This window comes from Physella acuta, unplaced genomic scaffold (assembly GCF_028476545.2).
Source record: "Physella acuta isolate Inbredline_101_S28 unplaced genomic scaffold, ASM2847654v3 ptg001392l, whole genome shotgun sequence".
Lineage (NCBI taxonomy): Eukaryota > Metazoa > Mollusca > Gastropoda > Physidae > Physella > Physella acuta.
In genome coordinates this window covers 26,532-53,876 of record NW_026732907.1, presented here as the reverse complement: position 1 = coordinate 53,876, position 27,345 = coordinate 26,532, and the positions used below count along the sequence as shown (strand labels likewise).

The 27,345-nt window shown below is 36.1% G+C and overlaps 2 protein-coding genes across 2 annotated transcripts; both read right to left on the bottom strand.

Moving 5' to 3' along the window:
* Positions 1–4,564: 4,564 nt before the first annotated feature.
* On the bottom strand, positions 4,565–6,525 carry LOC131927263 (alpha-(1,3)-fucosyltransferase C-like). The gene is made up of 2 exons (XM_059283032.1): positions 5,880–6,525; positions 4,565–5,421 (listed from the first exon to the last, which is right to left on the bottom strand). Exons 1-2 carry the CDS (start codon positions 6,523–6,525, stop codon positions 4,565–4,567), a joined length of 1,503 nt encoding a protein of 500 aa, XP_059139015.1.
* A 10,147-nt stretch (positions 6,526–16,672) lies between these two features.
* On the bottom strand, positions 16,673–27,345 carry LOC131927258 (alpha-(1,3)-fucosyltransferase C). The gene is made up of 3 exons (XM_059283028.1): positions 27,255–27,345; positions 20,761–21,469; positions 16,673–17,529 (listed from the first exon to the last, which is right to left on the bottom strand). The coding sequence occupies exons 1-3, from the start codon at positions 27,330–27,332 to the stop codon at positions 16,673–16,675; spliced, it is 1,644 nt and encodes a 547-aa protein (XP_059139011.1). The 5' UTR covers positions 27,333–27,345.

Genomic DNA, 27,345 nt, shown 5'->3' with positions numbered 1-27,345 from the left:
GAAAAGGGGATATTTACCCAGCTTACACGGGGTAATCGATCTGAAGGTAGTGACGGGAATAGGTTTGGACTAGGGGTAATGTCATAGACTATGATGCAGAAGATATGATTATGATACAGTACCAGTGTGGTCTGCAGGAGATATTTGGTGAAAGGTTGGAACCCCCACAGGGAGAACAAAAAATGTCTCACTTTTAAGATTGCGCTTTCTATTCAAAACGATGCGCTGGTGACAATTTATAATTGCAATTTTTAGAATACAGTAATTTTTCATAAAAGCAGCTATAGTCTTTTGTTTTAGACTGGTGTGCATAGAAAAGAAAAAAATTGTAAAAGATTAAATAAGATTTCAGCACCCGTTGTAAATTTAAACGATTTTTCGAATTCATGCCCCCTTACATGTATTCCCCTAATATTCCCCGGGTATTCCCCTGGTATTCTCCTGGTATTCCCTTGGTACTTACCGACAGTAAAAAAGAAGTAAAAAAACGCCACGAGGGCAGTATTGCCCATGCCTGCAACGTAACGTTAGATAACACACGGGAGGGGGGTTAATACCCCCCCTGCCTACGCCACTGCAATAAGGAAAAATGTAAATTGATCAAAGTCAATTCAACTTTCATATCGATGTCAGATCTAGTTGAAGTGGAGAAAATTACCCATCTGGGGAGAGAGAATGAATGACTTGGTGAGCTTACACATAAAGGGAGGAGGAATGACTTGGTGGGCGTAGAAATAAAGAGAGGAGGAAGGGTTTGGTGGGCTTAGAAATAAAAAGAGGAGGAATGACTCGGTGGGCTTAGAAATAAAAAAGGGGGGGGAAGGGTTTGGTGGGCTTAGAAATAAAGAGAGGAGGAAGGGTTTGGGGGGCTTAGAAATAAAGAGAGGAGGAATGACTTGGTAGGCTTACACAAAAATACGAGAGGAGGAAGGACTTGGTGGGCTTAGAAATAAAGAGTAAGGAGTTGGTAGACACAGAAAGAAAGACAAAGTGAGATCAACGATAAACAAACTAAAAAAAAAACAGACATTGGGTCGGCCGTCGTAGATAAAGAAATGTCCTTATTTTTGTGTCGTACGAGTGTTAGAACGTAAGGGAATGTACCCTGTCAGTCATGCGGTCTAGTGTTGTTGAAGTTGCGACCCCTGTTTAAAAAAAAAGGGAACCGCCTAGTGGTGTGAACGAAGTCAAAATAATCTTTAGCCATCTGGACGGTAACCCGTGTGGTCAAGTAAATACTGCTCGTATATCAGGCCATGTTCAAGTTATTGTGTTGTGTTATTTATTTATCTGACAAGTACCCAACAATATTTACTGTCATCTCGTAAAAAGAAATAATACTAGTTTAATTAAGTCTTGCAATGACTGAAAAAGACATGTCAATTGATAGCAACACAATCAAATATCACCGGGTGCGCGACACATCTTTTTTGTGAACCATTCCTTAACGTCTGGAACTGTTTTAGAATATGACTGAAGGTTCCACAACCTCTGACATACTTGACAAAATGCCACGCCCTCGTAATGATAATGCATGTAACGTATCCGCCCATCCTTTTCTCTGATTGGATAGTCTTCATAGATACCAACGTACTTGTCTTTCTCTAGTTAAAAGCGGATGTACTCGCTGTCATGTTGGGTAGATGAAGGGGGGGGGGGGGGAATGGTAAGAAGTAAGAAAACGTTTTGAATGTTTTTAATTTTTAATTAGTGAATTATAAAAATATTTTACCCGTCTCAAGGCGTGTGTATTATATATGTTAGTGTTCGTTTATACCAGGGGTCTCCAAACTTTTTAGTCCGAGGGCCGCATTAACTATCACATTTTAGTTCGGGGGCCAGTTACTTCCAGACGTGTTTTTGATTTTTCTGAGCAAAGTTCCTTAGCCATCACCAACAAACTTTTTTTTCCGTGGAAAAAAAATCTCCGCGCGCCGGACGAGAGGACCGTAGTTTGGCGACCCCTGGTTTATACTTACATTACGGTATCTACGTTTACTTCTATGTCTTTGTCTCTATGTCGATGCCTCTATGTCTGTGTTTGTGCTTGTGCTTATACCAGTTTATTAAAGTTATGTGTATTAATGCATTTCATTTTATTTTACGTTCATCTTTCTAATCGTGTTCGTGTTTGATTTTCTGTTCCTGTTCTTGACCGTATTTATGTTAATGTTTATGTACATGTCCAAGAGAACATCTATGCATACATATAATTTACGTGTACATGTACGAGTTAGTATCTGTGCTGCTGTACGTATTATTATGCATATACGAACTTTATGATATAGTGTCCTGTCATTCTACTTGGATAAAAATCAAGAAAGTTCTGATTAGTCATCTCGATTCTAGTCTCACCTGGTTGGTCATCTCGATTCTTGTCTCACCTGATTGGTCATCTCGATTCTTGTCTCGCCTGATTGGTCATCTCGATTCTAGTCTCACCTGATTGGTCATCTCGATTCTTGTCTCACCTGAATGGTCATCTCGATTCTTGTCTCACCTGACTGGTCATTTCGATTCCAGTCAAGGGCTTGGCGTGGTCGAGTCAGTAAAGCTCATGGTTGCTAAACCTAAAAAAGACTCGAGTTCGAACCCTCGGGCAGATGAGGCGTGTTAGCTGGGGACAGCAACTCTTCTAGGAGAGAAATCAAACAACTGCTGCCTTCTAGTTTGTTCTTGGTTGGAGCAAATCCAAAATGAAAAGCAGGCTGAAATCGGAGTCAATGATATCAATGGCGCACAGCCAGTTGACACGTATACTAAATTGTGTTGGAGGGGGATTCTTGCTAACACTAAAATTAAGAACGAAGAAGAAGAACGAAGAAAAATATTCCAGTCTCACTTCTCGGCGGGAATCCATCTTCACGTCTGCAGGATTTATTTTTTTTTGGTCTCTAGCAATGGTTATGACGTTTTTGGAGGTACCGAAACACACCGATTTCATATGCTCACGCAACGAACCCTTCTTAAGAGTTATATCGTCCACACTGACGAATTCCGATCTTGATAGTTATTTAAATGGTAGTGTATAATTTATTTTCTACTACTTAGTGCATTATTACATAAAAGCTTGTTATTAAAACGTTTTTTATGAATTTTTTCAGTACTTGACATTTTTTATTTACAATAGAGTTGCATGTAAAAACCATTGCGCACCTAATGAGCGCGATGACGCGTGTATAATAGTGCAGAATAGTTTGATGAGACAGCCTACTAATTTCGACAAATTTTAATTAATTCATTAAAAAATAATTAGGCAACCAATTTTGTCATATTTAATGTCATGTTGCATTGTCTACATGTCTTGACCCACGTACCAACTACGAACCGTATCTGTCAGTTAGAAGGGCCTTAATTTTGCTCGGGTGTTTCAATCTAGACTGACTACAGACAGAGGAAGTGAGTTAAATGAAAGCTTGTACAACACAAAATAATCCGACAAAAACCTCACAATAACATTTTTATAACTACTTTATTTAAATAACGCCGTATACTATTTAATTTTTTTAAATAGGCTAAAAGCATTATCTTCCAACCAAAATGTAATATTTTATAACTTTTGAGAAATAAGGACGAATTGACTTCCTGTTTTACTAAGGCTAGAAATATTCAAACAATAATTATTAGCAATATAATAATAATTTAGCTAACACTTTTATTTTTAATTTGGATTAGTCGAGTCAAGGTGTTGTGGTGATTGGGATGTTATATTATTTAAAATAAATAAACTAATAGGCTAAACCCCATTGACCGCTATTGTTTATTTTATCACGGAAAACAATTATTGTCATTTTTATTTTTTTATTCTCCCTGGCAACTTCAGAGGAGAGGTGTGGGCGGTTTTTTAAAAAAAATATTTGAATTTTGAAATAATTCTAAACGAATTTTCAGCGGCTTATATTCAATACAAAAACACGAAAATTAGCGTAATTGATGGTCCCAAACACACTAATTTTTAAATATGTAACTATAATTCTATCGCTTGCCATATTTAAAAAAAAAAGATTTTAAAAGAAAATAGTAAGATTACATAGAATTTTATAGCCTAATGACCAGTTAATACTATTCTTGAAGGAATATATTTTAAATTGAACGCCTGAAAATAGATCAGAATATCAATGAAGTAAAAATATAAGGAAATGAAAAACAAAACAAAGTTGATGACGTCGTTAAAAAAAGGGGGACATTTAATTGGATTGAAAATTGTTTCAAAAATGTATTAAAATCTTTAAAAAATATGCAACCTTAAAAATGTGGTTAAAGTTTTTAAAAATTAAAGTCTCATTGTAACCACCGATTGCACTCATTATCATATTTTTGTATTGAGGATAATCCATTTCAAGTCCTTTTCCAGTTAATATTCTTTTTTCCGGTTACGGATAAAATTTAAGTTCTTTTTAAGGAACAGGTTTGGGTTCATGTTCATGTACGGGTTTAGGATAAGGTTCAGGTCCAATTTCAGATTTAGATTAAGATTTATGTTTAGGTTTTGTTTTAGGCTACGAGGACATATATATATATATATATATATATATATATATATATATATATATATAAAATGAAGTCAGATATCTAGCAGTGGATGACACATCTTTTTGGTAAACCATTCCTTAATGTCTGGAATGATTTTAGAGTGTGATTTTAGATTCCACAGCCTCATACATATTTGACAAATCGGTACGTTTTCGTAATGATAGTGCATAAAATATATTTGACCACGTCCATCTCGTATGGGGATGTCCTCATAAATGCTTACGTACTTGTCCTTCTCTTGTAAAAAACGGATGTACTCGCTGTCATGTTGGTCCAGGTAAAGCAGCTTGTCCGCGAGCTCTTTAGGGCTGGCATAATCTGCCGTGTTGATGAAAATTTCTGGAGGGGCGTGGCGTGAGTACTCATTGCTTGCACGGACTACTAGGATTGTGTTGGTGCTTAAGTATCTAAAGAACTTTTCCGTTATATAGTCCTCACACATTGAACTCTCGAAGGATAAATAAAATTTGTAGTTGGTGTCGATGTTTTGGAAACATTTATCGTCTTCAGCTCGTGGGCAAGAAAAGTTTCCACATCTGCCGTACACGTCCACAGGAATATATTTCTGTAGCTCTGCAATATATTTGTCTCTTTTCCCTGTCGTTCTACAATTGCTTACAAGCACAGCAGCTTTCTTTGTCTTTTTGGCCAGGATAGATTTATAATCTCGAGTGATTGGTTTAAACCGCCTTCGTATGATTCCATACAAGGAAGTGACGTCAGAGTCCATCCGGTACGTCATGGTCCAGTTGAAGGCAGTCTTCCATCCGAAGCTATCGTCCTTAATGACACTATCGCGCCACCATTGCTCATTGGGTGGCTCGTGGTTATTAAAAATAAACACCTGGTCTGGACGCCGTTTTGGTGGAGGTGTACGAAGAAGTTCACCTAGGGAAAATAAACAATGAAGCAGGATCCTATTAACATTTTATAACGGGGCAGTTTTTTGTATGACATATTCAATGTGAAGTTACATTTTTTAATGTGTATTGCTGTTTTTGCGATATAATAATATTTGTCGAACTAACATGTCACGACATATAATTGGATGGCAAGTTATTGTTAAACACCTGTCACTACAACCTTAGTCGGTAGTGAACTCCCCCCCCCCCATGGACATCGATTGAAATCCCGGTGGGCAACCAGGTATGGTGTGGTTATATTAGAAACTAAAAGCATCTAGTCTATCCTCCCCCTCCCCGCTCGATAACCCCAGTCGCAACCTTTTTTCAGACAAACGTTTGACCCAAATCGTAATAGTCCATCACCTTGTAAGGTTTAGAAAAATATGTTTACAAAATAAGATTTCGATGTATACATTATATCGCAAAATCATTCGTTTTTACCTGCAAAGATCATAGCAGCACTTTGTTCAGTATACATTTTATTCGTAGTTATCATACAAGGAAAATCTGGACAAAACCTTAAGGGGTTTAAGCTGTCCATCTTTGGCCAATACCGTGTTGGTGTGTACCATAGAATTATTTTTTTCTTATCAATCACTGCTCGGGCTTCCTGATGATCTTCAAAAAACGTGGAGGAATTAAACGGAACAAAAGGCTCCAACTCAGGGACGTATGGACTTGGGTACGGGTCGGTTGATTTGGTTGGCACTGGCTGACGGAAGATGACGCCGTTCTCCATCCATTCCTCTACACCTTCCTTAGTGACACGCCTCTGAAGACTTGAACCTGACCGTATGACTTGTGCGATGATGGACTGACACGTCTGATTACACGTTTCCGTTTTGCCGTCCCACATTTGTTTCGCCAGTACGTCATTGATAGGAGTGAACGATGGCACTTTTGTTGCAGGCACAAATGTTTCGATTAAACGTGCCGTCTTTTTTGGCCTGACAATCGAGAATACTCTGAATAAATAATTTGTTGAAGAAAACTGGTTGTTGCTTAGCTCAGCGCCATTCACACTTTGAGTCCAAGCGTTCTGATCTTCTGGTATGAAACTGTAGCCACGCTGATGTTGCTGATACATTAGTACGATTATTAGAATACACACAATAGATGGCAGAATATATGATTGTCTGATCACATTATTCTTGAAGAGCTGTTTGAAAAGATAATATTTAAAATTAAAAAAATACTTAAGTTAAATGATAAAAAATATAATTAAATTTGCAAAATTTTTCATTTGAAAAAAATGACGAAAACGGGATATCTGTAGGTTTAGACTAGAATAGACAGTTAAGGGATAACTAGTGTAGTCACACATTTAGGCAGCATTGTCAATGATGAAGGGGACTGTACCGCTGAAATTAAAACACGCATCTCTTAAGCCAAACAAGCCTTTGTAACCATTTAAAAAAACAAGCCTACGCTTAGGGTCAGCCGCCTTCCTGCACACAAAGAAATGCTGCCACACATGCGCAAAAAACAAACACAATATGCCATTACATCATACACTGTAAGGAATATGACAATCAAAGAAAAGACCTCCTCAGCTACCTTACCCAAACAAACAAAAAATTACAACTGAAACATTAGTGGCTAGGGACGCCCAATCAACTCTGTATAGCCTTGTCAAAAAATATGTCAACCAAACAAAAGAATCAATTTTATAAGTTGTACAGTTAACACTATAAAATAAATAAACATCACCCAATAGCAAAATTTGGAACTCGCACAATAAAGAACCCACATCCAAAATCGAAAGGAAACCAAATCAAATTAAATTGAACGTAAACAAAAACAACAAATAAATCACCAAAAACACAGTCCGCGATATAATCTTGAGATTGAAAGCGGACTATAAACCTCAAACAACAACAGCAACAACAAATAAGAAAAACATTATGAATATAACTAAAATATCGGTCTTGCAGTTCAGATCATACAGTTTTTAATTAGCTACTGCTTTTTGGGTTCTTTAAAGATCATTTTTAACATAATGATAAGGTATGGGTTAGATCACTGTATTGCTCACACACCTTTTTACTTATAATTGCAAAAACAATATTCAAAGAGTTTTACGTTTCAAAAGCTATGATTCTGGCAGCATGGTTCTTTGGTACATCATTACGCGTTTTCCCAAATGTACTTAACAGATCAGTTCGGGGTGGGTTGGGGGGGGGGTGAACTTCTTCACCACCGTCCGGTCACTTTAGGTCAGTTATCCTACCCAGCGTATACCTAGGTGTGACTATAGCCTGTCCCGTTTTAGGTGGTGAGGTGGGGGAGGAGAGAATAACCAACTCAGAGTGAACATAGCGTCAGTTTTTAGATGACTGTTCTAAACATACATATACTATAATTATACATTTATACTGATTCAGAAATATATTTAAATAAGTAGCAGCGGTATTATAACTGTACACTTTTTTACAAAGGAGTCCTTGTGGGGGCGGGGGGGGGGGGGGGGGGTTGTAACCCCCTAACCTCCAAAAGCTTACGCCACTGGTTTTAATTTAAACGCAAAAAAAAAATATATATATATAAGAAAACAGGTTAAATTCTATTTTAAAATATTCGAAAAGAACATATATTAAAAAATAGATTACCTGCAGACACCGTGACGTTTTGGTTTATGTCGTGTATAGCGAGCTGCGTATCACGGTATTGACTAATAAATGAGTAGGCCTACCTTTTATGTACTCTTATGGGTGTATTTAAGAGAGTGACCGCGGTTAAATGAAAGCAAAAGTGCCCCACTTTTAAAAATTAAGGCATCGCCTATTTCTAACAATCGTCTAGCACTCAAAATGTTATGAAAAAACAATTTCTTGTAAATAAATGCAATTTAACATTTTTGTAAATTACAAAGGAAGTAAGATTTTTATTAACATATATTCTGTGTCAACGACAAAGTCACGAAAGACACTTGACCTTATGGCCAAACTGAGTTTTTCCGAATAGACACTTGCCACAATTCGACAAATTCCCAAAATGGACATTCTTCCTAATGCGACCAGTTCTCAAATGGACCCTCTCCCTAATGCGTCTAATTTCCAAATGGACACTCTCCCTAATGTGACTAATGAGCAAATCCACTTGTCCGTAGGACATTTGCTCGAAAAAATGTTTATATTATATATTACCAAGTAGGCATTCTTAATTAATTTGAATTTGACATTTTGATAATCAACACATTTCTAAGAATTATAAACACATTTTTAAAATACTTTTTAAAATTTAGCTTTTTTATGAAAATTGAAAAAAATCTGATAAAACGCTTAGCTAATCTTTAATATAAATTAGAATATTTATTTGTTTGTCTGATTTGCTACTGGAGAGAATCTGCACTATGTGTAGAGCTGTAAAATAGTATGTAGGTAGAGAAGAATTTTTGTTTATTAATTTATTGATTTATTCATTGGTAGATTAACCACATTAATTATAAATGTTTAAAACATTGACTTTACTTTGATGAAATAGTGACGTCACATGATTTGTTTACTTTTTACATCAACAATGGCAGGATCCATCGAAGATTGTGTTCCCATTCCAATGTTTAACGCGTTCTAAGGCTTATTTTGTGTCGGCTATAGCTGTAATGATAAGCCCGTTTGCTGTTTTTTTTACGTTCCAACACTTATATCAATTTTCAACTGTCTTTTTCATTTAGTTTTACAATAAATTTCTCTAGCTCTACAATCTGTCCAAGAAAGTTATTTATAGATCTAAATTATTTATAGATCTAAATATCAGGTGGCCAAGAAAGTTATTTATAGATCTAGATCTAGAATCTAGGTCAAACCAAAGATTAATTAGTTAAAAATACAATCCTTTTTAAAATGATAATACATTTTTTAGTTTCTTTATTAAACTACTTTAGTCCTTAAATACTTGATATAAACCTTTGTGATTTATCTATCTAGATCTAGAATAGGTCTAATCTAGATCTAGCAAGAGTTACGCAATAACTAGACTTAAGCAAACCAGTAGTAGAATCTCGATAATTCTATTTAGATCTAGATAATAATGAGTTTCTGTTCTAAACTATTTCAGACCTTCATTATTTTATATAAATCTTTGTTTGTTTAGCTATGGAATTGGCTAATTTAAGGTATAATTTAATTTGAAAGTTACTAGACTTAGATCTAGATCTAGATAGGGCATATGCGCGTAAATTAAGTGGCATAAGGAGACTCAAAGTATTAAACTGCACCATAAAAAACATCAATGACGTCACGAGTCTAAATAGCTAAATTGTTAGTGTAATAGGCTTTCATGCGGGTGGCACGGGTTCTAGACACATCACGTCAATGTTAAATGATAACGTTGTGAATGATAAAGTTGCCTATCTGAACTTGGCGGGATACAGGACAGGTGAAGTAGAGTTCATCTGTTTCTTTGTCCTAAGCATATGAAGGGATAGTGTTGTCAGAGACATGCTCGGCGGAATCGTTTTTTTAAAGGATAAAAACATGCTGTCTGAGACTTGGCGGGACACTGGGCAGGTGAAGTAGAGTTGAGTAGGTCACCTGTGATCTCAGTATATGAAGGGATAGTGTGGTCAGACCTATGCGCAGCCGAAATCGGTGTTTTTAAAAGATAACAAAAAACGTCTTTTTGAATGTGGGTTCTGGTTTTTTGTGACGATAAGTGACAGACGTGATGTTTTTTATGGATGATCCCCGAAAACCACAGTTATCCAAGGGATGCCGGGTAGTCTAGAAAAAATTTAAAAGTAGCAACAAATTACATTTAAACAACATGCTGTTATTTTTGCAAGCGTTTTAAGCACACATACACGATACATTTTCTAACACGAAAATTTTGTAACCTGAAACAAAATTATAAATAAACAGATTGTGTGAAACACCTTAAAGGTAATCCATTGTAGATTAATTGTTCAGATAATTTTACCATCGTTGCTATTCGTTTTTCGAGGTAAATCTGGACCTCTTCTGCTTTTTGAAAAAGTTATTTAAAAGTAGTGTATTATTATAGTTATAATTAATATGTGAATTAGGGACTATTTGTTGATGTGTAGTTTGCAAGGTGTGTGATGTCAGTTCCGGTCAGATGTTTCGAGGCATTTTTTTTTATTTCGAGGGGACGCTGAAGGCTCTTGTGTGTTCAGAGCCTGGACGATCCGAAACGTAAGAAGTCAGCACTGCGCCATCCAATTGTTTTACCTTGTTGTATTATTTTCTATTAAGCCTGGACTTTAGTCCGATTTGGGTGTTTTGTTTTGTATGTTTCGCCTGGTTTTGTTTCTAGTTTGTTTTTTTTTTTTTTGTTTTTTTTTTTGTTATATCTTTCCATAAAGATTGGTTCCATTTGTGTAAAATACATTTTTTTAATTGTTAATTTTTTTTTGGTGTGTTTCTTATCTAGTCTAAGGTTAGGATTTAACAACCGTGGGTTCTACCACGGTTGCACTAACCGGAAAGCTATTAGATAAGCCTAGGGACATAGTATAGATATTCCCCCCTAGCAGGGCTTACATTAAATTTAATTTGAAATGTTAATATAGGCCTGCAGTCAGTAGTAACAGTAGTGCTAAGTAAGTAGTGTAGACTACTAGAACAGCTAGATGATAGATCTTCATCAAGCTAGAATCGAGTTTAGTTAGTAGTTAGTTTGGCATAGTACCAAAAGAAATAAGTAGTACAGTTAAAAAGTATTACTAGATAGTCTTCAAGCTGCCAAGTAGTAAACTTAGAAACTAGATCATGTGTAGGCTAGTCTTGGTAGTCTAGACCAGGTACTATTAATTCTATAATTAATAAATTTAGGCCTTAAGTATAAGCTAGATTTTTAATAAATTATATGTTACAAAAATTAGTAAGGTTACATTTAGCTGTTAATAGAATTAAGGTAATCTCACATCAGTGTTATGTTTTTTATGTTTGATCAATAAGTTATTGATCTACTGGCTACAATGTTTAGTTACCTGTAATGAAAATGAAACTAATAATTTTGTAATAGTAAAGATATGGTTAACTGTAAACCAGATCCTTAAGTTTTTCAGACAGGCTAAGTAGATAGCAAACTTGTCAAACCGCAATCGTCTTTTATTTTTATATACCGTATATAGAGAAAAAACAAATCGCCACCCCTGCGAATTCGAAAATGTTTTTTGCGCAGAAACCTCTCCAGGAGTATTCTCAACATCTTCCCAAAGTTTCATGGCCATCGTGTGAACGGTGTCACTGCAAACCACTTTTATTATTTTTTATATACGGTATATAAAGAAAAAACAAATCGCACGCTGCCGTGGCGCCGCCCTTACGAAATTAAAACAGATGTTTTTGCTGAACACTTCCCTGGAGTGTTCTAATTAACTCCCCAAAGTTTGATGGCGATCGGATGGACGGTGTAAAACCGCAATCCATAGAGTATGGTGAACTCTACTTTACTTGTCCAGATTCGAAATAATAATCATTAAAAAAGTTTTAAAAAACCCACGTTTTCTGATTGAACTAAAAAGTAGAAAATAAACGCTATACATCACAATAATGCTAGCGATCACTCTACTATAAGCGATCAAAAACGTGGGGCGCCGTGATTTTCTTACAGTTTCTAATACTGTTGACTCTCTACAAGCTCCCTAATAAAAGTCAATAGTATTATCTAATCAATAGTAATATAACTTTTACTTCGGCGCCCCACGTTTTTGATCGCTTATAGTAGAGTGATCGCTAGCATTATTGTGATGTATAGCGTTTATTTTCTACTTTTTAGTTCAATCAGAAAACGTGGGTTTTTTAAAACTTTTTTAATGATTATTATTTTCTACTTTTTAGTCTTTGTCTGTTTGTTTGCATTAAAATCTTGCTATCGATTTTATCTTTTCACTTTTTTGGGTAAACGAAGACAACTCGTAAAAAGACAACTCGTAAAAAGACAACTCGTAAAAAGACAACTCGTAAAAAACACGTTGTTTGAATACGTTACTGACTAGAACACATAGATTTGAACCCGTGTCGAGTGGGATAGCAATCGTGTGCCCAACCACTCGACCATATCGTCTCCCCCAAACTGGCCTACCTCCTGTAAGTTTAAACTCGGTTCAAGCTAAATTCTCTGCCCCTAAGCCTGTGGCGACATGTGATCGTTCGCTTCACTGCGCGCGAGGTACGCGTCGCTGGTTTTTTTTCTAATGGCTAGCAGAGGAGAATTATATATATAGATTATATAGCGGTCTAAAATGCTCAATAAAATGTTTCCATTGATCAATTTAGTAATAATAACAATTGAATATTCAATGGTCATCCAAAAGAAAGCTTCCCTGAAAATTTCAGCGCGCTAGCTAACTGGGAAGTGCCAGAAATTTCGATCGCAAGATTTGATTGGAAAGACAAACAAACAGAGAAAGCAAGTTAAAGAAAACGTGGGAAAAAGTTACTTTACTTAGCACCCCTCAATTACTCGCATAATTTTTTTCTTTACTTTAGTAAGGGGATATAATCATGCCATGATGATTTTAATGTGAAATTTCAAGACTGTTGTGTCCCTTATTAAGTTAATTGGTAATCGCCATTTAATACAAACAACTTAAAACAAACCTAGTTAAATATTAAAAACGTTGATTTAGTATTTGCAAAAAAGTATTTAAAAATTTTAAAAATATTCTTAAATTAAGTTTAAGAAATACTTTTAAACAAATGTCACATAAAAAATAGCATTTTAAAGGAAAAAGGCTTTTTTTAAAAAAAATTATGGCTTTTATTATATTCACAAATCACAAAAATATTCACTAAAACACACACAGTGCAAGCTAAAAAGTAGCTCCTAAAAGATCAAGAATAGGATGATATCACTGTTCCACAAATTTAAACTCGCCACCTCGTCAAACATAGTCAGTTCTCTAGGATTGTTTCGTCCTTGTGGATAAGAAATTAATACAGAACAATGTACGAAAGCAAGCCTCAAAACTTTTTAAACATAACACAGTTCAACACAGTTCCCAAACGTTAACTGCAAATATTACCTGATCAAAATAGCTCTCAGGCAAGTCAACCTATATATATATATATATATATATATATATATATATATATATATATATATATATATATATATATATTGCAATTAACAAATTAAATTCAAAAGCGTTTGTTTACATTTGTGACATGTAACCACTTAGAAATTAAAAACGTGACTACATATTTTTGTACATTGCTTTGCTAATAAAACTCTATTTTTTATTAAAATAAAATTAGTTGCGTGTTTTTTTTTTGTATTCCTGTAGTAGAAATTCTTATTTAGATTATTATTAAAAGGGATAATAGGCTTGAAAAGTTGGTTGTTGCCAGAAAGAATATTTTTCAACCAAAATAGAATATTTTATAACATTTGAGAAATAATTACAAAATGACTTCTGGTTTTATTAAGACTAGAAATATTCAAGCAAATAATTACGAGTAGTATAACAGTAATTTAGCTTATGCTTTTATTTTTAATTTGGATTAGTATAGTCAGAGTGTTGTGGTAATAGGGGATGTTATATTATCTAATAGAAATAAACTACCATGCTATACCCCATTGTCACAATTGTATTTTATGATAGAAAACGATGTTGTGACTTTCATTGTTTTACGTTTTTTGGCAATTCCGGTTGACTTGAAGGAGGGTTTAAGGGCCGTTTTTTAAAAAAAAATATTTATTTATAAAATATTTCAAAACGGCTTTTCAACGACTAATATTCAATATAAAATATGAAAATGAGTGTAATAAATTTGCTGGTTCCCATACAGCTTTAATTTTTTTAAATGTAACTATAATTTTACCGCTTGCCATTTTATTTTAAAAACACTTTTAAAATTTAGTATGATTACATAGAATTTTTAGCCTATTGTCCAAAATAAGAAAATAATTTTTTGATTCGCAATCTTTTTGTGAAAATATGATCTAAAAAAATTATATGAATTACAGAGCATGCTTAATTATTTGTTTTTAAATACAATGTTTAGAATTTATAGAATTAAAAAGAACAATGCTTTAAAACAAATTGTTGTGTAGTACAAAATTCAGCCCCCCTCCCCGGAAATAACATCAAACTTCCCCTCTAAATAACAATCTCTGTCTTAGCTTAATGTTCATCTCTGTCCAAGTAGAATGAAGTGTCAATTCATTTTAAAAGACGTCGGAATAACGTTTTGATAACAAGTTTTCATATAACTATGCAATAGAAAAAATAATTTTTTTACTTTAAATGTTTAACAATTAACCACTATTTAAATAACTAAAATGAAAAGCGTGGATCACACACTATGTATTGAATATCCTTACAAAAGTTAAAGAAGTGACTAACGCCTTTATGTTTAGTTATTCAAACATTGATTTATTATTACATACATACTTAAAGAAAATCATTGATTTTCTTCATTTTAGTGCACAATTATATAACAGCCTGTTACCAAAAGGTTTTTTTTATAAAAACACATTTTTACATTATTACAAACAGGATCACAGGGTTGTGTTTTTTATTTTGCCATATAAAAAAAATAACGATTGTTTTAAGCATTGCTTTGGGCGCCATACCAAAAAATAAATAATGGGGCAATATCGGCTCATTATACAGCAGGTAAACCAACAAGGTTGTATGTCTCAAGGTAAACTATAAATCAATAGATCACTTTCAGTCATGATATTTTAAAATCGAATTTAATATTATGGTTACAAACACAAATACAGGCAGGCTGCAGACGTTCACAAACATATTTTTACGAAACATCCTTAATATAAGATGGCCAGTCAAAATATCACATAAAAACATGTGGTAACACACAAAACAACAGTCGATAGACAGGAGCATTAAAGCCCGCAAATGGGATGGATAGTGTATAACGTGAGAAGGGGAGAGGATAACATCAAAAGGAAAGGATTATTCTGGAATCCCCAGAGGAAAATAGGAGGGCCAAGGAAATCCTGGAACAGGAAAGTAGAAGATATAAAGACCATGGATGTCGGCCAGAGAGCGTAAATAAAGAGAGCCGCTCAAAACCGAGTCCGATGGAGAGGTGTTACTGCAGCCTTTTGCTCTCATGAGCCACAAAAGAATAAGTCAGTTCATGTTGTTTTTTTTAGAGTTTAGAGTGTATAGAATTAGAATCTTTTATTATCGGCTTTATAAAACAACTATACAAACTTATTTTGTAATGCAGTGAGATTTAAAAAAAAACAACAATTTTAAACTTGCTTTTAATAGAAAAAGCATTCGTCAATAAAATATTTAAAATATTTGATCCGCGGTCAATCGTAATAAGAAAATTAAGTTTGTTTAATGCTTGAATGTTCAGTGAATTTAAAATCTTTACCCTAATAATTTTTTTAATAATTATTTTATTTTATTGTGTTTCGCAGACCATCTAGGAGAGACAACTCGAAAAAAAATACCAGCTTCCTTGTAAGCTGGTTCTTGGTTGGACAAAGGCGATGGAAGCAAATCCAGAAAGAGATTGTGTGTGAGAAAATCTCTTTAAATATTACAATTAAGAATTAAGAAGAAAGAAGAAGTAAACACAAACGACACGAGGGCAGTATTGCCCATGCATGTAACGTAACGTTAGGTAACACACGGGGGAGGGGGTTGGTTAATCTCCCCCCCCCCCCGCCTACGGCACTGCAATAAAAAAAAATTGATCAAAGTGAATCCAAGTTTAATATCGATGTCAGATCTAGTTGAAGTGGAGAAAATTACCCATCTGGGGAGGAATGAGAAGGACGGACTTAGTGGTTTAGAAATAAAGAGAGGAGGAATAACTTAGTGGGCTTAGAAATAAAGGGGGAAGCAGTTGGTAGACACGGAAAGAAAGATAAAAGTGAGATCAACGTTAAACAACTAAAAAAAACAGACATGGGGTCGGCCGTCGTAGATAAAGAAATGTCCTTATTTTTGTGTCGTACAAGTGTAAGAACGTAAGGGAACGAACCCTGTCAGTCATGCGGTCTATTGTTGTTGAAGTTGCGACCCCTGGTTTAAAAAAAAACAACAACAAAAAACAACCGCCTAGCCGTGTGAACGAAGTCAAAATAATCATTTGTCATCTGGACGGTAACCAATGTGGTCAAATAAATACTGCTCATATAACAGGCTATGTTCAAGTTATTGTGCAGTGTTATTTGTTATCTTACAATACTACAGCCATTTGGCAAAAAGTAATAATACAAATTTAATTAAAATGGTTGGCAATGACTAAAAAAAAAAGGCATGTCAATGGACAGCAACACGATCAAATATCACTGGGTGGATGACACATCTTTTTTGTGAACCATTCCTTAACGTCTGGAACTGTTTTAGAATATGACTGAAGGTTCCACAACCTTTGACATACTTGACAAAATGCCACGCCCTCGTAATGATAATGCATGTAACGTATCCGCCCATCCTCTTCTCTGATTGGATAGTCTTCATAGATACCAACGTACTTGTCCTTCTCTTGTAAAAAACTGATGTACTCGCTGTCATGTTGGTCCAGGTAAAGCAGCTTGTCCGCGAGCTCTTTAGGGCTGGCATAATCTGCCGTGTTGATGAAAACTTCTGGAGGGGCGTGGCGTGAGTACTCATTGCTTGCACGGACTACTAGGATGGTGTTGGTGCTTGTGTACCTAAAGAACTTTTCCGTTATGTAGTCCTCACATATTGAACTCTCGAATGATAAATAAAATTTGTAGTTGGTGTCGATGTTTTGGAAACACTTATCATCATCTGACCGAGGACATGAAAAATTTCCACATTTGCCGTATACGTCTACAGAAATATATTTCTGTAGCTCTGCAATATATTTTTCTCGTTTCCCCGACGTTTTACAGTTACTAACAAGCACGGCAGCTTTCCTTGTCTTTTTGGCCAGGATAGATTTATAATCTCGAGTGATCGGTTTAAACCGCCTTCGTAAGATTCCATACAAGGAAGTGACGTCAGAGTCCATTCTGTAAGTCATGGTCCAGTTGAAGACAGTGTTCCATCCGATGCTCTTGTCCTTGATTGCACTTTGAGCCCACCATTGCTCATTGGGTGGCTCGTGGTTGCTAAAAATAAACACCTGTTCTGGACGACGATTTGGTGGAGGTGTTCGAAGAAGTTCACCTGGTGAATTTGATAATTTGTAGATAAGTTAGATAACATACTCAATGTGTTTTTATTAACTTGTATTTAGTTCAAAATGTCTGTTTGTTTGTCTGATTATTTGTTTGTCTGTGGGTTTGTGGCAAATCTTGTAACTAAAAATTAACCAACTTCTGATGCAGCTATTTGATTCCTACCTTCCAGATAAATTCGTCTCCAATGACAATGCAAGAGTATCTATTTTTTAATCTAATTAGACTATAGATTTGTCATTAAAATTTATTTTTAAACTAATAATTTCAGTAATAAAAAGTGAGATAACAAGACTAAATACTAGCGATCGCTAGCTGTCGACATTGAAGGTGACGGTTAGCTGGTTTCTTGCATGAGAATCGACCACGTACTTAGAAGGGGCAGATAATAGTCTTTTAGAGATCGCAAGCTTTTGATCAAGTATTAAAGCAAATATTTTAGTCGTAAGTGTTGTCGACTTCATTAAAGCAAATTATTAAAAATTAGAAAATTAAAAAAAAATTCATTAAAAAACATTTTAATAACAAGCTTTTATGTAAATAATAATCATTAAAAAAGTTTAAAAAAACACACGTTTTCTGATTGAACTAAAAAGTAGAAAAATAAATGCTATACATCACAATAATGCAAGCGATCACTCTACTATAAGCGATCAAAAACGTGGGGCGCCGAAGTAAAAGTTATATTACTATTGATTAGATAATACTATTGACTTTTATTAGGGAGCTTGTAGAGAGTCAACAGTATTAGAAACTGTAAGAAAATCACGGCGCCCCACGTTTTTGATCGCTTATAGTAGAGTGATCGCTTGCATTATTGTGATGTATAGCATTTATTTTTCTACTTTTTAGTTCAATCAGAAAACGTGGGTTTTTTTAAACTTTTTTAATGATTATTATTTTCTACTTTTTAGTCTTTGTCTGTTTGTTTGCATTAAAATCTCGTAAAAGTTGTATAGCATTAAAGTCTCGTAAAAAGACAACTCGTAAAAAACACGTTGTGTGAATACGTTACTGACTAGAACACAAAGATTTGAACCCGTGTCGAGTGGGATAGCAATCGTGTGCCCAACCACTCGACCATATTGCTTTCTCTGTTTGTTTGTTTTTCCAATCAAATCTTGCGATCGAAATTTCTGGCACTTCCCAGTTAGCTAGCGCGCTGAAATTTTCAGGGAAGCTTTCTTTTGGATGACCATAGAATATTCAATTGTTATTATTACTAAATTGATCAATGGAAACATTTTATTGAGCATTTTAGACCGCTATATAATCTATATATATAATTCTCCTCTGCGAGCCTTTAGAAAAAAACGAGCGACGCGTACCTCGCGCGCAGTGAAGCGAACGATCCCACGTCGCCACAGGCTTAGGGGCAGATAATTTAGTTTGAACCGACTTTAAACTTACAGGAGGTAACTATTACCACTGGTGGCCAGTTTGGGGGAGACGATATGGTCGAGTGGTTGGGCACACGATTGCTATCCCACTCGACACGGGTTCAAATCTATGTGTTCTAGTCAGTAACCAGCCCTCGTCCTAACCGCTATCAACTAACCTCTGACAATCATTCACTTGCGATTGAGACCGAAGAAGAAAGGGTCTCTCGTTTTTTACGAGTTGTCTTTTTACGAGTTGTCTTCGTTTACCCAAAAAAAGGTGAAAAGATAAAATCGATAGCAAGATTTCAATGCAAACAAACAGACAAAGACTAAAAAGTAGAAAATAATAATCATTAAAAAAGTTAAAAAAAACCCCACGTTTTCTGATTGAACTAAAAAGTAGAAAATAAATACTATACATCACAATAATGCAAGCGATCACTCTACTATAAGCGATGAAAAAGGTGGGGCGCCGTGATTTTCTTACAGTTTCTAATACTGTTGACTCTCTACAAGCTCCCTAATAAAAGTCAATAGTATTATCTAATCAATAGTAATATAACTTTTACTTCGGCGCCCCACGTTTTTCATCGCTTATAGTAGAGTGATCGCTTTCATTATTGTGATGTATAGTATTTATTTTCTCCTTTTAAGTTCAATCAGAAAACGTGGGTTTTTAAAAACTTTTTTAATGATTATTATTTAGTTTTTTGTTAAGGTACTTTACAAATGCTAGTTCTGTTTACCAAGAGCGATGTTGAACCGTCGTGATTTGTTGACTTATGAGCGTGCTAGTAGCAAGTATAATGAAAGAGAGCTAGGTTGAATACACAAGGCACGGTGTTGTGAAGCTAAAAACAAAACTCTTATTTAAAAAACCTTTACAATAATAAATTTTAAATACACTGAACATTTAAAAAAATAAATGTGCGTAGCGAAATTTTAAGTTGTTTAATTTTTTTTCTATTGTTCACAGAGTAGTGTTTTATTTTTATTAGTGGTTAACGTTCTTTGGGGGCTATTTGTTTGAAAGTTGTGTGTCAGTTGGGTTGAGTTGAGTGTACCGCGTCGTTGGGGTATTTAAGTCGAAAGACAGTGAGATCTTTATTTTTCACTAGAAGATATCTAACAGGGGGAAAGTGATGAGGCGATTGTAGCCACTTGGTGGTTACCTGTAGTTACATGACAGGGTTTTTAGTTATGTTTGGTTTGGTTATAATGTTTTGTTTCGTTATTTTGTTAAGTTAGGTTTAGTTTGGAGGAATTTTTTTTTAATAATTTAGAGTAGTTTTTTTTATAGAGATTGGCTCAACGTTCTTTTTATGTAACAAAGTTATGATTCGTTGCTTATATCTTTTTTTTTAAAATCCAGACAAAGATTTTACCACTATGGGTTTAGCCGGAGTTGCAGTGACACGCTGTAGATTAAAGTCTCTTCAGATAGATATCTCCTTTTATTATTCAATTAAGTAATTTGTATGCTACTACTTTAGTGACCAATTAAATATATTATTAGATTCATAATAAAATATTCTTGCAATTTCGTCAAAGACACGTGTGTCTGGAAAGTTGAGTTACAAAACTTAGTTACAAGATTTGCTACAAACCCCCAAACAACCAGCTATTGAGAATTAAATTAAAGTTGACAATAGCTGCTTTACCAGCTGTGCAAGGGCTGCCGGAGGCTACGTTTTTTCTGATCTAATACTGACTCAGTCGCCAATAGCAAGTTTTTAATTATAAAAGTATCGTTTAATGCTTCATTAGTTATCAAGCTTGGCTTTTTCTATGTTTTCAATGTAAATTTTATTAGTTGTGTTTAGCTAACGTTAAGTTACCTGGAAAAACCATCGCAGCACTTTGTTCAGCAAACGTTTTATTTGTAGTTATCACACAAGGAAAATCTGGACAAAACCTTAAGGGGTTTAAGCTGTCCATCTTTGGCCAATACCGTGTTGGTATGTACCATAGAATTATTTTTTTCTTGCCAATCACAGCTCGGGCTTCCCGCTGGTCTTCAAAAAACGTGGAGGAATTAAACGGAACAAAAGGCTCCAACTCAGGGACGTATGGGCTTGGGTACGGGTCGGTTGATTTGGTTGGCACTGGCTGACGGAAGATGACGCCGTTCTCCATCCATTCCTCTACACCTTCCTTAGTGACACGCCTCTGAATACTTGAACCTGACCGTATGACTTGTGCGATGATGGACTGACACGTCTGATTACACGTTTCATTTTTGCCGTCCCACATTTGTTTCGCCAGGACGTCATTAATAGGAGTGAACGATGGCACTTTTGTTGCAGGGATAAAAGTTTTGTCCAAAAATGTGTTCTGGTTCGGATTTGTTTGCAGCTTTTCTCTGACGTGAGAGTAGTGTTGGCCCACATTCCGAACGTCGCCAACATGTCTGACATGCGCTATTTCAGCTCCCGAGTCTGTGGCAGTGAATGGGAATTTAAGTTGGTAGTAAAGAAGAACAGCTGATAGAGTGAATGCCAACACTGCCGCAACATTTCTCCGGCAGATGTGATGGGCTCTGAAAAACTTATACGGTTGAAAATTATTAATTTAAATAAGAATGAAACTAGACATTAGAGTTCTAAACCAGCGGTCCTTAATTTTTTTGGTGGTACCAAACTCCACAAGTTTAATATGCGCATCCACCGAACTCTTCTTAATAGTTCTATTTTCCGCGTCGACAAAATCCGATCGTGAAGCATTATCGTCAGGTGTGTGTCTTGATCTCCACCAAACCCATGAGACTGACTTATCGAACCAATGAGGTTCGATCGAACCCAGGTTAAGAATCACTGCTCTAAACAGTATCGTCTCATTCTTAAAACTGTCTCGATCAATATTTTTAGTCATTATTCCATTTGAGAGCATTGAGGCATTGGAAAGCATTGAAGCATTGGAAAGCATTAAGGCATGGAAAAGCATTAGCACATTCAAAGACACATCGGCTCAGTTAAAGCCTGTAGAGCATCTAAAACTGGTACATCTAAAAATAGTGGCAAGTACAAAAAAACATCGCCAATTAAAAAATATCTGACGTGACATTGATACATTGATTTGCATAAGATGAGCAAACATGTCACCAAACCATTGTTTTGCGTTATTAAAACATCGACTAAACGGCGACTAAATGAACTCTCGAACGTTGTTGATGTAAACTAGAGTGTTTGTTGATGTAAACTAGAGTGTTAGTAAGCGTGTAACACGAGATTAAGACCAAAACTACAAACACTGACTGTTGCATGTGAAAATGATTCACAACATAACTTAATCCCATGGCCTCAGGGCAAAGGGCTCGCACACGTGGGTACGTTAACAACGCAAGCTGTTGAGTCGACAATCTGCACAATTTATGCAACCGCTATGGACACAGTTTTTGGCCATGGATTAGGCCACAGCTTTGTCAACGTGTTTTGGCCACACTTGTTGGCCACGTGTATTGATTCCTCCGAACTTTTTGATCGCACTTTTTGGACCCCAGCAAGTCAATTCTAATGTAGTTATAGATTTATTATGGCAAGCTACTCAAAGAAGGCGTGTTATGAGGAGGGGGGGGGGGGGGGGGCTTAAGGCTGACTTTCCAACAGCCAATAGTTTAAGTATATTTCTCTACCTGATTTTTGAACACACAATTTAATTTATTCCACTCCCACTCCCCCCCCCCCCCGTTATCTTTACAAGCAGCACCACCCCATGAAACATACGTCGACGCCTGACATGCCCCCCCCCCCCCCCGATTGGACCCTCTACCTAACTACCCAGGTGTATCTCTTGCTTGCTGGCTATGGTTCAAGTGTCCTCTTTGCTGTGACGATCAAACTGCGGGGTATTTGATTGAAACTCGCAAAGACTGATACAATCTTTTTTCTCTTATCGTACATGAAATGTGGCGTGTCTACTTCAGTAGTGTGTGTGATATATAACTGCTATTATATGATATATGTGATTTACAACAGAACTATATTATGCAAGGGATATTAGGTAATATATACAAATGTTGAGGGGAAAAAAGGCCACAAACAAAAACTATTTTCGGATCCTCATATATATATATATATATATATATATATATATATATATATATATATATATATATATATATATATATATATTCCAACCACTAGTCTAGCAAGATGCAAAAAGTAATTATATGGTTATTTTTGTTCGGATTTTGGGCCCCCTAAATGGCCTGCATCCCCACCCCCTCCCCATCCCCTCCCCGCATTGCTATGTCTGGCGGTATAGTAGTTCTGCTCCTGTATACAAATGACTTTCAGTAATATATAACTATGCTTAAGTAATGTATATCTGACCTTCAGCAATAAATAATTGTAGCACCAAAGGCACGCGCATAACTACATGTTATCATACAACTACACCACAACAACATAGAGCACAATAGCGTGCAACGCTTTAACATACACCACAAAACAAACAAAGCAAAATACAAGATCAAGCACCGTTACACCTTACGTCATATAATGTATTACTGTTTAATAAAGAACTTCAGTGTAAAGCACTGCCGTAGTCATCGAACCTGATTATTCATTTCAGTTGCCAGCATAATCATTAATCAATAATAAGGCAGTTAACTGAGCACATTGAGTTGTAGCGAAGTCATCAGACCTTAATAATATTTACATAGTATTATTGAACACACTTCAATGACTTTTAGTGAAGTGGCGCAGATCCTTCTACCGACTAAATTCTAATCACAGCGAGGCTATATTATTACTGCTAAACGGTATCCAGTCATTCTTTGTGTGACCATTGATATACTTCAGTATAACCAACCACAGCATACACAACATCAGCATATACCCCTGCTTCATAAAGTATTTCATTGTAGACAACAATTATTTTAAGAATCGACCCAAGCTTTTATTTTTAGTCCTTTAAATAGTAATTCTTTATTATTTATTAAAAGACATTGATTTATTCTCTCATTTTGTCATTGTGACACTACCTCAGTGAGGAGATGGTGTGATGTCATCAGACACTGAGGTGTAGTGTGGTTAATGTAACACTACCTCAATGAGAATATGGTATGATGTCATCACACACTGAGATGTAGTGTGGTTAATGTAACACTACCCAGGGGCGTAGCGAGGGGGGGGCGGGGGGTTCGGACCGCACCGGGTGACACCATTTAGGGGGGTGACACCAAGGCAAAAAATAGCAAAATATATAGAGAAAAACTTGAGGGGGGGGGTGTAAATCGAAAGTTTGAGGGGGGTGCAAATAAAAAACTTGAGGGGGGGGGGGGGGGGTGCGAATCGAAAACTTGAAAGTTTGTCCCCGGGAAAAGTCGCTACGCCTCTGGGGGGTGACACCATCAAGTGCCGCACCGGGTGACACCCGACCTCGCTACGCCACTGACACTACCTCTATAAGGATATGGTGTGATATCACCCATTGAGGCGGAGTATGGTTAATGTAACACTACGTCTATGAGGATATGGTGTGATGTCACCCACTTAGGTGGAGTGTGTTTACAGGCTGACCCTGAGAGATAACAAAACCAACGACGCTGCTTGCTTCCGCATCCTTATTTATTGCATACCCAGAATTGCAAGTACATAGGTAGAATGTAGATCAAGTCCAACTACAAGTGCAATTACATGTCCTAAAACAATTCCTGGTAAAACAATTCCTGGTAATCCCCAGCCTGGGGTTTTATGCCGTCGACACAGTCGCAACTACCCAGAGTCCCAGAAGTCACATGATATACAGGGGCGTAGCGACGGGGGGGGGGGGGGGGGCTTCTAGTAAAATTCATCTGTTTACCGTAAACAAAATACCGAATGCCTCCAGCTAATGCATCCGTCAACACAAATAGTTCGTGTACTCTACGTGGCATTGAAATAGATATAATAAAAATAGCGCTACGATTGAGTTCACCACAATTCATAACAGCACTACACATGGCTAGTTGCTTTCAACACCTGCTGACACAGGATAATAACTCGCTTTCGTCTAAATAAAACTAAGGCAATGTGTATGTAACCAGAGGAAATGGTGCTGTAGTTGTATGTGTTGTGTGTGTGTAATGAGGGGGGTGGTACCTGTAAAAAGGTTTGGGGGTGGGGGTTAATAGCACTTTTAAGTCATGTACAACGCTACGGGTTTTCATAACTAGATTTAAAAAAAAAACGATGCAGCACTCCAGCATGTACGTCATATTTTTTTTACCATAAACAACGTCCAATTTTGGGGTTGTTGGGGGGCGAGGGGAGGGGGGGGGGGAGGATTTTGCGAAGGGGTTTAGAAAGTGTGGCGTGAAACTTTTTAAAGATTAATTTAAAAAAAAATGGATTTTTAAAGTATACTGCAAGAAAAAAAAATTCATTAATCTAAACCCAGCTCAGTTCATATTTGTGAGGGGTGGGGGGAGGGTAGGTGGTTTTTATTTTTGGTATCTATCCGGAATACGCCCACCGCCTCTGTCCCCCTGGCGAAATAGAATTTTTTTTTACAGAAGATATAAACTTTAACCAGTCCCCCTCAATAAGAAATATATCTAATAGAAACCCTGATCATTTTAGGGTAGGGAGGATTGGTTTGTGTTGACCTATTAAAAATCGGCTTAAAAGCTGGTGCTAGGTGCTTTGACCATAAAACGTTTAACCACTGTGGTCGTCAAACCCCCATTGTCAAACCTAACAAGGTCAAACCCCCTTGTGGTCAATAATATGGTCAAAGGTCATTTATGGCCAACAGAACCAGTAGATTAAAATGAGTTTTGTGATGGCGGTGGGGTGCAGGTATCAGGATTAGCATGGCTCTTAGTTATCCGGACAGTGCTTTCAAGTATTAACACAAAAAATGTTGAGAGAAGAAGTGGTCTAATTTACTACCGAAAATCTTATCTAAGCGCCAAGTCGAATGTTTATATGTTTATATATATATATATATATATATATATATATATATATATATATATATATATATATATATATATATATATATATATATATATATATATATATATATATATATATATATATATATGATTGTGTGTGTGTGATTAAGTGTTAACATATATGCGAAGCCCCCAGGTCCATGTCCATGACTATGCCCATGATGTCTATGTCTATTGTAATAGACTGTACTTTTGTATATTGAGTTTGTAGTGAATCGCGTGTGACAGTTGAATACCTGGCCAACGGAAGTGAATGCGTGAGCGATCAATTATCGTATTTTCATGATTGTTTGGGTATTTTCTCCAGGGGGGGGGCGGACACTGGTAAAAGTATATACTTTGTGTATAAATTGTATACATTTTTTTCATGGGGACGGGGGGGGGGGGGACGAAGGGATGCCTGGAAGAAACTCTGCTGGGGTGAGAGAATAAGAGTGTATATAACCTGGGGGAATGGGATGTTTGGGTGGCAACCTCAAGGAATGCAAGGGGAAGATTTGTGCCTGTATAGAAGAAAGTAAGCCGTTACTACGTTAGTTCGTTTGTGAATTGTTCCTGTAGTATTCCAACCATAAATGTATAATTTATTGTCTCCACCTCAAGGTGTACATAATTGTAATAAAGTTATAAAGTTCAACAAGGAAGTGTTACTGCCAAGTTGATATCACAAATCCACAAAACCGTGTTACCAGCAATATAACATTGTTACATCAATGTTTTTGTCTGTCTATTTCAATGCTATGGAATGTGAAAATATATAGCTTTCAATACCGTCGTGACAGTTATTAGGATCTGGATTAGCCTTTGCTGTGGACTAGCGCCCTTGTCCGTGCATCTAGACAAGAACAAAAACTATCAGAGGCTAGCAGTGAACTCTCAACACAGACTCATTGAGATGCTGTTACACACGTTACTGGTGGAGAAGTGTGGACTCGTACCTTACGCCAGAGTTTCTTTCATACATCTTTTCGTGCGGGGAAGGGGGGTGAGAGGAGGGAGGGAAAGGGGGCTGTCATCCCCCTGCCCCCTGAAGCACTTACACCACCCCACTCCGCGAACGAAATCGAATTTATTTCTAAAACATATAATTCAACCAGTCCATACCCCCCCCCCCACCCCATTAGAAAAATGTTAACGGCTGTTTTCAATCTTAGTTTTAACACATTTAAAACACGCAAAAATCTCGGCCTAAACGAAATTATCATTTATCTACTATGCACAAAACAAACAAAATCTGATTTCAAAACATACAACTCATTCTACTCATAGTACAATTGGGAAAAAAAAAATTTTTTTTCGCCATTTCAAATAATTAATTAAAAAATATTCCACTTTCTCCATAAGAAGATATATTTTAATTCAATATTTATATAACTATTAATTCTATATTACCTTTAAACAGAATGCCATGTTAAAGTATAGCGAGCTACTTATCCGTGTGTTGAAAATAGCATAATAGAATATTTTCATCTTTCTACTGCCG

Excerpts from the sequence above, each read along its gene's own strand:
- LOC131927263 (XM_059283032.1), bottom strand. The coding sequence starts at position 6,525 with ATGTATCAGCAACATCAGCGTGGCTACAGTTTCATACCAGAAGATCAG. Across the intron at positions 5,422-5,879 it reads TGCTGCTATGATCTTTGCAG|GTGAACTTCTTCGTACACCT; the intron begins GTAAAAACGAAT and ends TATTTTCCCTAG.
- LOC131927258 (XM_059283028.1), bottom strand. The coding sequence starts at position 27,332 with ATGAAAATATTCTATTATGCTATTTTCAACACACGGATAAGTAGCTCG. Across the intron at positions 21,470-27,254 it reads ACATGGCATTCTGTTTAAAG|TTTTTCAGAGCCCATCACAT; the intron begins GTAATATAGAAT and ends CAACCGTATAAG. Across the intron at positions 17,530-20,760 it reads TGCTGCGATGGTTTTTCCAG|GTGAACTTCTTCGAACACCT; the intron begins GTAACTTAACGT and ends CAAATTCACCAG.